Genomic DNA, 17,761 nt, shown 5'->3' with positions numbered 1-17,761 from the left:
ATACATTGTTTCCAGTTTAGGATGTTGAATGCTGGATCTTCTTGACTCAATGCATGGGTTTGCTTGTGTCACTGTTTTTACGACTAGGCAACTCATTCTATTATCTCCTTATGAGGGTACAGCTCTAAAACTCAGTTTTATGGTTCTGAGGCCGGCTGGTAGTCAGGTTTCCCGAACTCTGTGGTAGCTCTCAGAGAGGCTGATTCCATCAACAGCTGAAAAATATCAAAGTATTAACAGTGCCATGTTGCACATGGATGGTGTCCCTGTTTGTACTTTTGGTGTGCATTGCGGAGGCCACATTTGGAGCCCTTTGTTACGGCTTAGGGTTTATTAGTAGTAATGAGGCAATTGCTTGGGCTATTAAACGGTGTTCTGAGTACTATCTATGCTTTGAGTCAAGTTCTTCAAACTAATTTAAAAATGAATAAAGTACCAAAAACTATAAAACACAAAAAACCATCATCATCACCAAGTTCTCTAAACCTATCATTCACTAATATTCGTGGTCTTCGAAGTAACTTTTCTTCTGTTGAGTCTTATCTCTTGCAAAGTTCACCAGACCTACTTGCTCTTTGTGAGACTAATTTGAGTTCAGCTGTCTCATCTTGTGATCTTAGTGTTGATGGTTATCTTCCTCTGATTCGTAAAGACTCCAATAGTCACATGCTTGGCCTGGGCATTTACATTCGTAAGAATTCACCTGTTTGTCGTGAAACTAGGTTTGAATCCACAGACTATTCTTTCATGTACTTTCGTTTAGCACCACTTCACTCTATTGCCTTTCTCTTTGTTCTATATCGCTCTCCTTCATCTCAAGACTGCACTCTTTTTGATGTTATTTCTGATCATATTGACCAAGCCCTCTCTCTTTATCCATCAGCTAATATAGTTGTTGTCGGTGACTTTAATGCTCACCACTCTGAATGGCTTGGCTCTAGTGTCAGTGACTCTGCAGGCATTAAAGCCCACAACTTTTGCCTTTCTCAATCCCTAACTCAAATAGTCAACTTTCCAACTCGCTTGCCGGACAACCCTAATCATTTACCTTCTCTACTTGACTTATGTCTTGTTTCTGATCCTAGTCAGTGCTCAGTTTCTCCACATTCACCCTTAGGTGCTTCTGATCACAGTTTGATCTCTTTAAAACTAATATCTCATTCTTCTTCATCACCTGAATCCCCCTATTATCGAACCTCTTACAACTACAGTAAAGCTGACTGGGATTCTTTCCGTGATTTTCTTCGTGATGGCCCTTGGGTAGAAATCTTTCAACTTCCTGTCGACAAATGTGCTTCTTACATAACTTCGTGGATTCAGGCTGGCATGGAATCTTTTATTCCCTCTCGACGATTCCAGGTCAAGCCTCACTCTCCTCCATAGTTTTCCTCACACTGTGCTGCTGCGATTGCCAATCGAAACCGTTACTTCCATATTTATCAGCAAAACAATTCTCCAGAAAACAGACGTCTGTTTATTACTGCTAGAAACAACTGTAAAAAGGTTTTGTCTAACACCAAAACCCGCTATTCTCAGGTCATGAAATCTCGTATCTCATCTCAAAAATTAGGCTCTCGTGACTTCTGGAGAATCTTTAATAATATCAATAATAAGGGCAAATCTATAATTCCACCTCTCTTGTATGGTTGAGACTTTGTCACCTCACCTAAAGACAAAGCCGAATTGTTTGCTAAAATCTTTTCATCAATATCATCTCTTGATTCCACTAATTGCGTTCTACCTGATATTGCCAACAAACAGGTTGATCCATTGCTTGACATTCATATCACTCCAGCATCTGTATCTAAAGTGATCTCCTGCCTAGACTCTTCTACAGCTTGTGGCCCAGACAACATACCTGTTATTGTCTTGCAGAAGTGTTCTCCAGAGCTGTCGTCTATACTCTCAAAACTATTCAACAAGTGCTTATCAGAGTCTTGTTTTCCAGCCTGCTGGAAAGCCGCATCTATTATCCCTATCTTCAAAAATTCTGGGGAGCGATCTGATTCGTCTAACTACCGTCCCATAAGTCTTCTTCCTATCATAAGCAAGGTTTTTGAATCTTTAATTAACAAACACTTAATTTCTCATCTTGAATCTAATAACTTACTTTCTGACCATCAATATGGATTTCGATCTTCTTGTTCTACAGCTGATTTGCTAACAGTAATAACTGACAGGTTTTATCGTGCATTAGATAAAGGTGGAGAGGTTAAGGCCATTGCTCTTGACATTTCAAAAGCTTTTGATAAAGTTTGGCATGCTGGTCTTCTCCATAAGCTTTCTTCTTATGGTGTATCCGGCAACATCTTTAAGATCATTGAATCCTTCCTTTCCAATCGTAGCATAAAAGTTGTCCTCGATGGACAACACTCTTCTTCTTATTCTGTAACTTCAGGGGTTCCTCAAGGTTCTATCCTTGGCCCTATACTCTTTTTAATTTACATTAACGATCTTCCAGATATTCTCACATCTAAGGTGGCATTGTTTGCTGATGATACTACCATTTATTCTTGTCGTGATAAGAAACCAACACCCTCTGATTGCCTGGAGGGGGCATTTGAGCTTGAAAAGGATCTCACTTCTGCTATAGCATGGGGCTCACAGTGGCTGGTGAACTTTAATTCAGATAAAACTCAATTTTTTTCAGCCAATCGTTATCGCAATAATTTAGATCTTCCTATATTTATGAACGGTGATGTACTCGATGAATCACCTACTCTTCATCTTCTAGGATTAACTCTTACTTCCAATATTTCTTGGAAACCATATATCAAATCGGTTGCAAAATTAGCATCTGCTAAGGTTGCATCTCTTGATCGAGCTCGCCACTTTCTTAATCTGGATTCTATTCTCTATCTCTATAAATCTCAAATTCGGCCTTGTATGGAATACTGTTGCCATATCTGGGGCGGATCTTCTAATGATGTCCTTTCTCTTTTAGACAAGGTGCAAAAACGGATTGTAAACATAGTTGGACCTGCTCTTGCAGCCAACCTCCAACCATTATCACATCGTCGTAATGTTGCTTCTCTTTCTCTTTTCTACAAATACTATAATGGGCACTGCTCTAAAGAGCTAGCGTCTCTTGTGCCATCTACTAAAATTCATTCTCGTGTTACTCGTCATTCAATTAAGTGTCATCCTTTTTCTGTGACTGTTCATAAGTGCTCCAAAAACGCTTATTCGTCTAGTTTTTTTCCTCGAACATCAGCTCTTTGGAATTCGCTTCCTTTATCTTGCTTTCCTGATTCATATAATTTGCAATCTTTTAAATTGTCCGTCAATCGTTATCTTGCTCTACAACCTTCATCTTTTCTCTTACAGTAACTTCCAACTTTATTTAGTGGCTGCTTGCAGCCTTGTTGGAAGCGAAGATGTTTAAAAAAAAAAAAAAAAAAAAAAAAAAATTGAACAACGTGGACCCAAATAAAACACGCCGAAAACGTCAAAATACGTACAAAATAAAAATAAATCTAAAATTTATTTTTACACAAACAAATAAAGAAATTAGTCAAAGACTTGTTAATAATTTCAGTATTGTTATAGATTCAAAAAAAGATTTAACCACTTATAGTCTACTGATTCGAATAATTTATTGTTTTCAGCACCTATCATAATATAAAAAATGTTATATTTTTTAATGGGGTTAGGGTTTTTAACTTTTTAAAAATTTTGAAAACAATGAATGAAAAACTCGTTGAATTGTTCTATTTCATTGCGTTTGGCTTTATTTGATTGTGTACTCTCGAGTCCTTAACTCAAGGGGGGGGGGGGCGTTGTTTATTGTTGGGAAACTTTGCCACCCACACTAAGCTTATTAAGACCCCTCCGGTTATTAATTTTTACTTGTTTTAACAAAAAAATTATATCTAAAAACTAAAAAAAAATCAGTGAAAATCAGCTTTAAAAATCAAAAAATACATACTAGTTACTGATAAGTAATAAAACTTTCAGTGTAAATTCTGACTCTCCCCTCCCCCGGTTCATTAAATCTTGACTAAACCCCCCATCCACTTTTATTACCCCCCTCTTGTATTAAGAAATTGAGATTACATAGATTAACAGACACATGGAAATACTTATACGGATTATCTTATCTATCTATTTGTCTTAAACTTTTTAATAGATGTTTTAAATCGTTTTGTCTTTGAAATAAATTATCGCACTATTAATGTACCCAAATTTGACTACATGTTGCAAATTATTTGAACTCAGAAAAATATTATAATTATCGAATTTCAATTTAAACTTCAGAGTAGGCTGTGTGTGTATTGTTAGCAAACAATTTTATACTTAATTTGCCTTGGCTATTCCGTTCATAAATTAGACAAAATTGTCTAACTGACTTAACGAAGTGCACCAACGAGAAGGTAAGCCATTGGACTTTGCACTCCATCCGTGAGCTGTCATGTTGCCTAAGGTTAGCCTTCCATTTCTGGATTCTTTCCTTTACTTGATAGGCAGTTCATGTAAAAGTAATAGTAAATTAGCCTAAGGTTAGCCCTCCATTTCTGGATTCTTTCCTTTACTTGATAGGCAGTTAATGTAAAAGTAATAGTATTTTTGCATAAGCTTTTTTTTTTTTTTTTAATAATAAAAATGTGCAGTTAAGCTGCAAATAAACAACAACAACTAAACAAAATTGGTACAGATAAACATATCAGATATGATTCATACTATTTGTAAAGATAAAAACCACTGAACTCAAATGCAGTAAAAACAAACTATTGGAACATAACAATAAAAGAAATAAGATTAATATATACTGTAACATAATTCTAAATTTATATTAAATAAAATTACCTCGCAACCCTAGCTACAAAGAATAAGATCACCTTTTTCAAAATCAATCAATAAAGGAAATGACCATACTTCATCAGGTTCGTTATCATACTTAACAAGGTATGTAGTTCTTCTACCGTTTAATTGATCAATTTGAACCACTTGCGCACGTTCTCAAGATACTTTAAGAGCATCTTCTTCTCTAACACGATGTTGTATAGAAAAACCTACAAAATCAGATGGATTGTTAATAAATTTTGATAAGGAGTGCTTTTTTTGTTGCTCTATTAGTTTGTTTAGTCTTGCATCCTGAATTTTTGCCATTAATTCTTTTTTTTTGTTTTCAACAGCTGCATCACGTATTGTACGAGGCTTTAAATTATTACTTATATTATTACTTAAAGATTGTTTGTTTGGTGTTAAATTTGCTTGAATAACAATAAGAAGATTTTGATATAATTCCTCTGAAGACAAGTTTATTCTTTTGCTTCCTTCTACTTTTGTTTTACAAAAATGTTTTTTGTCACACTCAACACATAAGATTATGCGATAAAAATTAAGTTGAGCAAGGAGTACTTTTGATTTCAATGGCTCTTCTATATTAGAAACTGTTTTCTCTGCTTCCTCTAATGATATCCATGTTCTTACATTTAAATTTATCAAATCATTACAAGCTGCAACCTTTTTATGTTGTAGTTTAATTTCTTCTCGATTTTTTTCTTCTTGCTTTGCTAGAAGGTGCATAGCTTTATCTTTTTTAAGAGCTTCTTTTCTTTCATCATATTTGCTTTTCATTAATGTTACTTTAGTTCTTGAATATTCAAGCAATTGTTTTCTTTCTTCATCTGATTTACTATTAAGCCATTCTAATCTTTGGTTCTAAGACCACATTGTCAAAGCCTGGATAGTTTGAACATTTGCATTGGGTTTTGTGCGAACCATTAAATCCAAAATGGCAAAGTCGCTTTCTGATGCTTTATTAGTGACAGGGACATTAGAAGCAGCTTCACTACGTGGCTTTAAATTAAAGCCACGGAGTTAAATATTCCTTTAGAGTCATTACCTAAGAAAATTGGTTTTTCATATTTTTGTTTAAATAAAGTTGCTAATCCACGTGTATAAATTGCTCCAGGTGAGAAAAAAACATCTCCTTCCCACTCCTTTTATAATAAACTAATATTATCATTATTCAAATGTATTTCCTGAATTTAAAAAATATCATGTGGCTTATTTTTTAAATAATTGATAACTGTTCTTCGCTTACTTCCGTTGCTCAAACCATTTACGTTTGAGGTGTGAAACTTTAAATGCTCCATTTAATTTTTTATTTTTTTACCTTATTTTTATTATTATTACTTTTTTTTTTTTTAAATAAAACTTTGCATCTTTCCCAGATCAGGAAAAAGCTTTTGAACGATACCTCAATAACATATTAGTAAAAGCAAAGATAAAAAACCAAATAAACCATAACAAAAATATAAAAATAATGCAATAATCATACCCATACCGAAAACTGTTTTTCTTTCCAAAAAAGTCTTTATTTACGTTTGCCATTTCTGTTTTTCGCCTCTTCGCTCTTTTGTTATCGGTTTTTCTTTAGCAGGCGTCTCCGGGTGTTCTCTTTTTCTATCGTTTTCGACCACAGCCATATCTACAACCAAATCATCATCAAAATTGCTCTCGCTTGAAATTTCTCCGTCTTCTTTCTTACCGATCTTCATTTGCTCTTTTTTTTTCTGTGATTTCGTTTTTCACTACTGTAAAGCGATCTTAATCAATGACTAGATTTTCAACCAGATGATGCTTTTTTTTTATTCGTTCCATGTTTCTTGCTTCATCAAAAGCTGATTGATACTCTTTTTATGTTTTTTTTATTTTAACGGGTGATGCGGAAGTTATCGGACAAAATAAAAACGTCAATAACTTATTTATAAATAAAAAAACAAACTACTATTATATTTTTTTTAAATAAAGCATTTATCTTTTAATAAAAATATATTATTTTTTATATGAAAAAACATCACCATCTGCAATTGATCTCAATTTTGCTCTGACGCCTTTCATATGCCACTGTAAAAAGTTTAAATCAATTTCTTGTAGTTTTAGTTTAATGCGATCAATCAAAACTTGCTCTGTTGAAACTTGCCAATCTCCCTCGTAAACCTTCTGTGCCAAATGTCCCCAAAAATTTTCAATTGGTCGTGCTTGAGGCACATTTGGGGGATTGGATTCTTTATCAACATAATAGACATATTGGTCCATCCAATTTAGAGAATCTTTAGAATAATGAGAACTTGCTAAATCTGGCCAAAATAAATAGTTAAAGTCTCCATGATACTTGTGAATAAATGGAAGAAGTCGTTTTTCGAAACATTCATTAATATAGATTGATGAATTGATTGCTACAGCCTTGGAAGTGCGAACTAATGGCTCGGACATACCACGGTCAGATATGGCTATCCACATTAATAATTTTTTTGGAAATTTCTCTTTTCCTATAAAATAAACACTTTCTGGGCATTTCTTTTTGTTGTTTGTGTAGTATCCAGAATTTCAAGGCATCTTGTCCCCTGCGAAAAAAAAGTATTTTTCGTCATCGATGACTAGAAGCGATTTTGTGTTATAGAGTTGGTTAACTAGTTTCCTGCATCTTTTCTTTGCCTTTATTTGTTGTTCTATAGTGAATTTTGGAGTCTTTTCACGTTTTCTATATTTAATATTCATTTTTTTTAACTGACCAATTGTCGATTGATTTACACCGAATTTAATACCTATTTTTCTCTGACTGATCCCTTTTTGATTGTTGACAAGTCTCGTTAATTCGGCTTTCTTTTCTCTAGCCCAGGATGTCGGACGACCAGGGTGCTTTCTATCAGAAAACGATTGAACAGTTTCAAGTCTTTTTAGGTTATCATATATTGTACTTCGAGCAAATCCTTCCTTTTCAAAATGATTTACGATTTTTTTTTTTTTAATATTAGGTTTATTTACAAAAAACATTTTTAGTCGCTTTTGAAAAGATTCTCGTTCAGCTGCATTTAACCTCATTTTACCACAAAAACTGATTATTAAGCTCAAATAATAACCAGATTTTGTGATAAAATCAAAGATAAGCCACAAAAACTAATTATTATGCTCAAATAATTAAATTAGGATTTGTCCGATAAATTCCGCATCACCCGTTATTCTTTACATCTTCTGGTAAAGCCAGATTACTTTTCTCTAAAAAATCAAAAGTAGTTTTATTTTTTGAATAAACAAAATTAGTTACCTTTCCCCTTGATAACATTGTATTTGAGGACAGAGGTGCTGGTGCAGTAAATTGAAACGTTGGTTGCTTGTTGTCTTCGATTTTTTGCTTTCCTACTATTGGAGTATTTACTAATGATTTTATTTCTTTTTTTTCGTTAAGTGTAGGTAATGAAGAAAGACATCTTTCTCTAGGTACGTGCATGATACCACATTGTCTGCATAAAAACTCTTTACCTGCAAAGTGCAGTAATATTTTTGCTCCTTTAATTTCGATGTGATGCGAAAGCTCCTTTTCTAACACTTTTAATTTCAAACGAAAAAGTCTCGTATCGTCTTTTACTGTTTGATCAAAACTGTGTGTTGTGTGTGTGATCGATGATACACTTTCAACATATGGGTTTAACATTTCAACTGTTTCATAATCATTTATAGTCGGATCACATCAGTGCAATCAAAAAACCATGCTGTTTTCTTCTTTTAAAAGCACAGGTGAATTACAGTCAGTGACCAATATTTCAGACCGTGTCATTGTTATAGCATCATCAACTGAGTTAAAAATAGCTACCCATCGACCATCTCGATGGTAGGTTAGGTTTTCAAGTTTATTCCTTCCAACTTTCTTGTTAATTTTTTCAATAATTTCTTTGGCTCGTTGGTTTACATACATTTGATTGCCAGTTTGTTAACCATCCATAAAAACTTTAAACTCAACAATACGTTCTGCAAGGAGAGTCTCTTTCGCTGCGACATTTGCGTAAGACGTCATTTTGAATTTATTAACCTTGAAGAAAAAGCACGTCCGCACTCGTTTAAAAAGTTTCAGTATGCGTTTTTTTCCTTCTATACAAGCATGTTTGTATGCTCTTTGTATACCGTACTTTTTGTATTTTTTTTTTTCTTTTTTTTTTTCTTTTATTACAAAATAATAAATATTTACAATTTTTTCTTCAAAATTACATTAACTAAGGTTTTCTATTAAGGTAGTTTTACAATATAAAGTTTTTACAAATGTTCGTAAATATATACTTTTTTCAATTTTTATTTATTTTACTATATATTTTATGTATTTTTGATTTTTGATTTTTTTGTGTTTTTTGGTTTTATAATTTTTGTTATTTTTTGTTTTTTATTTTTTTGTCGTTGTGCGGAAAGAAACCGAGTGTTTAGGTTAAAAAAAAAGGAGAAATTTTAAAAAAGGTTAAAGAAAGATTCATAAGGTAAAAGAAGGACTTATATCCATAACAATTTAAAAAGAATTACAGGACTTTTACATAAAGATTACGTTACGAACACAAAAGATAAAAACTTATGTGATAAAATAATATTTCATAAACAAAGGCTGGAAGTGATTTGCTAGTCATATATGATAATAATTTTGTTGTATTACATAGAAAAAATTGCAAGAGGGAAAGAAATCTTTACTAAACATACAACGAGCCGTTGTTTTATTTTAGCTCATATGTTTAGTTTCAGATTTCCATTCTCTACTTGACAGAAAACATTTTTAATACAAAAATACTCACAAAAAATGTCCGCGCTGTTTCTACGGACATGATAATTATATTTTAAGGTAATAATAGTCCTGATGTTCCTGATTGTTACCCTGATCACTGCCATTGGGTCAATTTTTCTGTTACTAAAGATGTGGTGACATCTACTGTTCCATATTGCACTCATGATGGTTTGAGTGAGTGTCAACAGCAGCTGCGAAGTGGGGTTTTTCTCCGATAAATTCGCTGTTTCAATCGAGAAAATCAAAATTATCGGAGAAAAATTGTTTCGGGATGTCAAGGAGTTATATATGTTTAAAATACTCCCGAATTTCAACTAAAGAAGGACAGTTGGCAAAGATATGGATGTTGTCCTCAATTTTACCATAAGTTTTGCATTTGTTATTTTTGACGATCTGCTGCCTAGGGCTTTTGGCTAGCAAGGCCGCAGAAGGTAAACTGTTGTGTAAAAAACGAAAGAGGATGTTTTGAGTCGGTCCGCATGCGTGGGAGGTGAAGTTTTTTTTTCCAAACTTGGGTCCAAGGCATTGTTGTTTTTGTTGAACCGTTCCAGAAAAGTTCTGCTGGCACGACTGTTTTTTGTTTTTTGCTGCTTCTAAGTAAAAAAAATTTTTTGTTTTTAAGGGGATGTTAAAAAGGGACCCGTTTTTGCCTAATATTTCGATTGTTGTTTTGTAGTATTGAGACGTTTTGTTGTCCCAGTGTTTTGGAAAATTGTTCTGCTTTAAAAGTTCCAGCTTTGGTTTTGGTTCGTAAATTTTATAAGTGAACTCGCCAACAGTTGAAAAGTAGAAATAATAGTGAGCTTTGTCCTCTTCGCATTCTTTCAGTTGAAAGAGTGTTTTTAGGCGAAGTGCAAGACTTTGCTCCTTCGGTGATAAAATTCCGAGACCCCCGCTTTTGACGGGTAAAAAAAGTGTTTCTCTTTTGACCGGATTGTAATTAGTCTTTTGCCACAGATTTTTGAAAGTGGCTCTGTGCAGACGTTCTATTGCTCATTCGGGAACGGGCAGCACGTTTGCCAGAAACCACACTTTTGACATTGCTAACGTATTTATCAACATAGTCTTTCCCCTAAGTGACAAAGTACGTAGTCCCAGAAACTTGATGTACGTAGTCCCAGAAACTCTTTGTATACCGTACTCTTTGTATACTCCGTTACTCCTAGTCCAATACTCTGTAACTCCTATTCTCTTTGTATACTTGTATACTAATTGTATACTTGTAACTCCTATACTCTTCGTAATTTTTTTTTTTTTTTTCTTTTACTACAAAATAATAAATATTACAATTTTTTCTTTATAATTACATTATCTCAGGTATTATAGTTTTATAATATATAGTTATTACAAAGGTTCGTAAATATATATATTTTTCAATTTTCATTTATTTTATTATATATTTGTTGTATTTTTTGTTTTTTATTTTTTTGTGTTTTTTTATTTTATATTTTTTTGTGTTTTTTGGTTTTATATTTTTTTGTATTTTTTGTTTTTTATTGTTTTGCCGTTGTGCGGAGAGAAATCGAGAGTTTTGATTAGATTAAAAAAAAGAAGAAATTCTTAAATAGGTTAAAGAAAGATTCATACGGAAAAAAGATTTATATCAAAACAAATTAAGAGGAATTACAGGACTTTTACACAGAACATTACGTTACGAACACTTATGTGTTTTAATAATATTTCATAAAATAAGGGCTGGCAGTGATTAATCTAATCATATATAATCATAATTTTGTTGTATAACATAGAAAAAAGATGCAGAGGGAAGGAAATCTTTACTAAACATACAACTAGCCGTTGTTTTGTTTTAGCTCATATGTTTAGTTGCAGATTTCCATTCTCTACTTGACAGAAAACATTTTTAATACAAAAATACTCACAGAAAATGTCCGCGGTTTTTCTACGGACATAATAATTATATTTTAAGGTAATAATATTCCTGATGTTTCTGATTATTACCCTGATCACTGCCATTGGGTCAATTTTTTTGTTACTATACATGATGGTTTGAGTGAGTGTCAACAGCAGCTGCTCTTTGTATACTTCGTGTTTTTTATACTTCGTGTTTTGTATACATGCATGTTGGTATACTTATGTACATTAAGACCTAGTTAATTTGAAAACATTACATAGATGTATAGTAATGCCACAAGATTACTTGCCGTGCAATAATTTTTTTAACAAATAATGTGGTTTTTGTAATTAAAATTTTTTATAATTTTTTATAATTATAAACTTACGTCTAAAAAGAAGGGGTCATTCATAAATAACGTCACGTGTTGGGGAAGGGGGTGTAGTGGTTTTGTGACGACTCATACGGATTTTGTTACAATGAATTGACGAGGGGAGAGGGAGGGTAACAAAAAGTTAAAAATTGCGTCACGTATATGTAGACAACTCCTTATGTGCTTAACATTGAAATAAAATCTTTTACTATTTTCAATTTCTTTTGTTTTAGTTTTCGAGAAATATTTAAAATAACATTTGAATAGGTATCATACAAAAAACATCAATTGTAGAAGTTGCTCAGGTAAAATATCTGTTGTGAGTAATGGGATATCAAAAAAAATCCGTTTTAAAAAAGAGATATGAATGTATGTTAATAGCTTTACTAATTATTGTTTGCGCAACTGTCTTCTTTTATATAAAAATACTTATCAAAACACCGTTAGTACCAATTGCATACAACTACTCCAATCCATTTAAATATTCACAGTACAACGCAACACAGGAAGTTAGAAAGTTAAAAGTAGTAATTCCATTTCATATTAAACAAATCGAAAAGGTACTTGATAACATAAGTAAATGGAAAAAGTTTAAACTATGTGATCATATTAAATCAACCAATGAAAACATAGAGCTAATATTTTACATGAGCTATTTCAATGCAGACCAAGACAAAATGAAAAATTTAAATCTAACTTTTAACGAAAGTTTGGAATGCTTTGCCGATAAACAGACGGTTTTTTATAAATACAATAGCATAGGCGAGGATCAGCATGTAACAGGCTCAAGGTTAATGTTTGAATCAATGCTTAACAAAAGTAATGAACATTTTAATCATACAGATTTTGTGTTTTACATGGAACCAGACGTGCGACCAATCAAATCCAATTGGCTAAATGCTCTTATCAGTGAAATAGGCAACGAAAATTTTTGGGTCAAGGGCTCTTGCTTCCGAGGTGATTTAAAACATTTTAGAAAAAATGATCCATATATTCCTAACTACCTTCACATAAATGGCAACGCTCTTTATAACATAGGAAGTGATGATTTTAGGCATTTCTATTTTAAAGTATTGCGTCCCTATGTGGTTAAAAAGAATGGCGACAGTAAAAATGCATACGACACCGATTTTTTTGAGTTTTTTTTTGACAGTAACAACTACCATACAATGCGTGACGTCATCCACCAGTTTCATCTATCCGATTTTGTCCAAAACTACTGGAAAACTGAATTTAAAGTAGATGAATTTACGAAAAAATATGCAAACACTTATTTTGTACACGGTGGCTTTCCGAGCTACTAGGAGCATTTTCCGTTTGTTTTGCTTTTTTGATTTATAAAAACTATTTGCTACTTTGTAATTTTTTTTTTATTATTTCTTTTTGAATACATATTAAGGTTAACCTGAATAGAACCATTTAATTTATAAGCTTTAATAAACTCTACGGTGTTGAGATAAATTGAAAACATTGTAACTTAAAATAATTAAAATTAGTTATCTAAAAGTAATTAAACATAGAACTTAAGATACTATTAAACGAAACGTTCTATAAACTTATGAACATTTTAGAAACGTTTTAAACGTTTTTTACGTCCCTTAACGGTAGGATAACCCATATTAACCTTATAGAGTTTGATACAATAAAAGTGATATGTTTCATAACAATTAAAACTAGAAGCATTTTAAGTTTGTGGTTTTGGTTTTTTATTTTCAAACAAGTTTACTAGTCAAATCTAGGTCGTTTAGATTGAAAGTTCCATTACTTCCAAAATTATAACAACAAATTGTTTAGGACTAACATAAAAACAAAACTAAAAAAAAAACAAATATTTTGATGTACGTCCCAATGAGAAAATCAATTTCCTTTAAGAGATCATTTCTTCTTAACAAAGCGCTTGTTGTGGCAATAAAAACCTCAACTATAAGCCAATATTTACTATAATTGCAAACTTTTTTCTAACCCTATTGAGTTATGTTCAATCTGCAGGACAGGAGAAAAAAGTCCTGTTATATATATATATATATATATATATATATATATATATATATATATATATATATATATATATATATATATATATATATATAGGCCTTTCTAGATCTATAACATGAAATACAAAAGGTACTATGTCCATTTTTGTAAAAACTTAGTTATGCCCCTTATCCAATCCCAATCAGCTTTTTTTCAATGTTTTCTGCAGACTAATCAGACGAAAGTTTACATTTTATATTTAATTCTGAACAAGATGTCCAACATTGATGCTAGCTTTATTGGAATAGGTCTCCGCCTTAAATTTCTATTGTCAGTTGTGAATGACATGTCTTGAATGTTTTTATTAAAAAAATACAAATCTCTTTGCTAGTCTATTATTTATTTAACTATTTTTACACATTTCTTGTTTTGATTATTTTTATGTACATGATAATGGATCCAATATGAAAGGTAAAAAAGTTAGTGTACAGAAGCGTATAACTGATATAAACTCATGAGCTTTTTATATTCCTTGTTTCCGTCACTCCTTGAATTTGGTTGTTGCGTATGCAGTCCAAGGAAGTTTAGAATTTAAGAAATTTTTTTACAAATTCAAGCTGTGTATAATTTTTTCTCTGCAACAACAAAGTGTTGGCAAATCTTTGAATCAAAATGTTGCAAATTAACAGTATAGTCATTAAGTACTAGCAGATTGGAAAGTCATGTGAATGCTGTTCGTGCTCTAAAATTGGGATTAAAAGAAATTTATTGTGCATTGAAAGAAGTTGTTAACATTGAAAAAGATTCTATTACTAGATTAACTGCTGAATCACTTGCATTAAAATTAGACAGTTTTGAATTCATATGCGGTGTTGTGGTTTAGCACAATGTATTAACTGAAATTAAATGTACTAGCAAACTAATACAATCTTAAACTGTTGACATGAAGACTGCTGCAAACGCATTAAAGAAAACTATCGATTTTTTTGTTACACACTGAAGATTCTTACAAAATATTTCAAAAGCCAAAGTTCTAGCTAATCATGCAAATTTGACGAATTCAGTTCTATTTCACATGAAGGAGCAAGAAAAAGAAGAAAATTTGACGAATTCAGTTCTATTTCACATGAAGGAGCAAGAAAAAGAAGAAAATTTGACGAATTCAGTTCTATTTCACATGAAGGAGCAAGAAAAAGAAGAAAATTTGACGAATTCAGTTCTATTTCACATGAAGGAGCAAGAAAAAGAAGAAAATTTGACGAATTCAGTTCTATTTCACATGAAGGAGCAAGAAAAAGAAGAAAATTTGACGAATTCAGTTCTATTTCACATGAAGGAGCAAGAAAAAGAAGAAAATTTGACTCACGAATACAGTTCTATTTCACATGAAGGAGCAAGAAAAAGAAGAAAATTTGACTCACGGATACAGTTCTATTTCACATGAAGGAGCAAGAAAAAGAAGAAAATTTTTTGATGATGAACCTTTTGAAGAAGATGGTGATATACAACCAAACCAAAAATTCAAAATGCAGATTTTGATATTCTCTTTAAAATAGCTAAAGAATCGATAAATAAACGATTTGAAAGCTTTTTAAGTACAATATAACCCATCGAGTTTTTGTATAATATCAAAAGTATTGATGAAATAGGAGAAGAAGACATAATTAATAAATGAAGATTACTGTAAAAAGTATTTACTTATGGTGAATCAAAAGATGTGTAATCTGAGGACTTTTTTCTGGAACTTAATTTGTTATGATGGGAAAAAATCGCCGGAATCTCTGCTTAAATGGATCTATGATGGTCAGCATGAAGAACTGTTTCCTTATGTTTGTATTTCCCTACGAATATTAATAACACTACCGGTAACAGTGAGTTCAGGGGAACGTATTTTTTCCAAATTAATATTAATAAAAAACTATTTACGATCAACAATGGGCCAGGAACGTTTAAATGGTTTATCAATAATTTCCATTGAAAACAAAATTGCTGAATCTGGGGATATTGATACGTTGAAATTAAATTTTGCACAATCTAAAGTTAGACGTGTTCCGTTTTCTAACTAAAGATATGTTTAAAATCAATCAAATTGTTAAGAAAATCATTTTATTTGTAATATGTATTGTTTTATCATTAAAAAAAAATACATTTTTTGCGAGCAAGCTAACGCTTGCGAGCTTGCTTGAAATTTAAATCTAAAAGGCGCCTAATTAATTCTTGCACACATAAAATATGTTTCACAAGCCGGCTCTATATATATAAATATATATATAAATATATATATATATATATATATATATATATATATATATATATATATATATATATATATATATATATATATATATACATATATATATATAAATATATATATAAATATATATAAATATATATATAAATATATATAAATATATATATATATAAATATATATATATATATATAAATATATATATATATATATAAATATATATATATATATATATATATTTATATTTAAATTTATATATAAATATATATATATATAAATATATATATATATATATAAATATATATATATATATATATATTTATATTATAATTAAATATATATATATATATATATATAAATATATATATATATATATATATTTATATTTATATATATATATATATATATATATATATATATATATATATATATGTATATATATATATATATATATATATATATATATATATATATATATATATATATATATATATATATATATATATATATATATTAGTTGTTTAATATTTTAATAAAGATATATATCACGTAAATAAAGCTATATTGATAAAATTAACAAAACATCAAAATGTTTAAAAAACTATATTGATAAAACTGCATTAACTAAAAAGGTTTGCATTTGCTTTAATTGTGATTTGTTAATAAATATTCTAAATACAAAGTTTCTCCAGATTTGTAAAGACTTTTGATATCTTCTAAAACATTTACTGCTTGTTCGACACAAATGTTAGATCTTTGCCTATTTATAGGCGAAGGAATATCACACCAAAACTTCGTGATCTACTGATAGCCTTTGGATGATCTTTAATGGCTTCTTCCAATTCTTTACCATTTTCTGGGTTAAACATTTGGTTTGAAAACCAAATACCTGCCTATTTTCCAGCTAAAATCTTCGTTGTTATCTCAAGTCGTTTTCAGTCTGACGGAATTAGTATGTAAGCAAGTAGTAAATAAATTGCCCGGGAGTTCCATCTAGGTTGGCTAATATTTGGTAAACTTTTAAAATTAACCTTAAGAAATTTCTTTTTATTCCAAAAGTATTTCACTACGTTAATCAGATGCTTTCAGAGCTAAATGCAATCTCTCCGTTTCAGTTCATTCTCCTTCAATTGTACACCACTATTGTCAAAGTTCAATGTTAAATAGTTATATGCACTACGTATTGCTTTAACAAAATAGTATGACAGTTTCGGTGAATTGACACTACCTCCAAAAAAGTTATTCAAGCATAACTTTATTAATTGAACTAATACATGGTGTTGAAAACCAACATAGAGAGGTTTCTGAAAGCCAACACTTTCAAAATGTGTCATAATTTTTTTATCACGCCACTTGTTTTCCTAGTGTTAACAATTGTAGTGTCTGTCATGCTTATTTTTATAGATCCCTATAAATCATATTCATTCAAAAGTTTTCGAAGTCCTTCAAAAATTGTCTGCTTAATGTACCCCACCCCAGCTATCTTTTTTTCATCAAAATACAAACACCAATTCTCAACCTTTAGCTCTTTTCTTAATTTATCTTGAGTTATCTTGTTTTACCTTCTCCGATGACTGCCATATAGATTGCTGGTTGAGTTGGTGCAGGAAGATCGACACCAGCCATCTGAAGTTATTGAAATATAATGACAGCTTATCGCGTACTTTACTTGACTAACCAATTTAACAGCCTCGACTTTCCTCTGTTTATTTTTTTGTTTATCAATATTTAATGAATGCTCATAATCACTGCCACTGTCACTT

At 31.0% G+C, this 17,761-nt stretch overlaps 1 protein-coding gene across 1 annotated transcript; it reads right to left on the bottom strand.

The window, feature by feature from the left end:
• Positions 1-6,783: 6,783 nt before the first annotated feature.
• LOC136081361 (uncharacterized) lies at positions 6,784-7,251 on the bottom strand. Its single transcript, XM_065798672.1, has one exon. The coding sequence runs from the start codon at positions 7,249-7,251 to the stop codon at positions 6,784-6,786; it is 468 nt and encodes a 155-aa protein (XP_065654744.1).
• Between the last annotated feature and the right edge of the window lie 10,510 nt (positions 7,252-17,761).

The sequence above is a fragment of the Hydra vulgaris genome, chromosome 06, assembly GCF_038396675.1.
Source record: "Hydra vulgaris chromosome 06, alternate assembly HydraT2T_AEP".
NCBI lineage: Eukaryota > Metazoa > Cnidaria > Hydrozoa > Anthoathecata > Hydridae > Hydra > Hydra vulgaris.
This window is presented reverse-complemented; position numbering and strand designations above follow the sequence as displayed.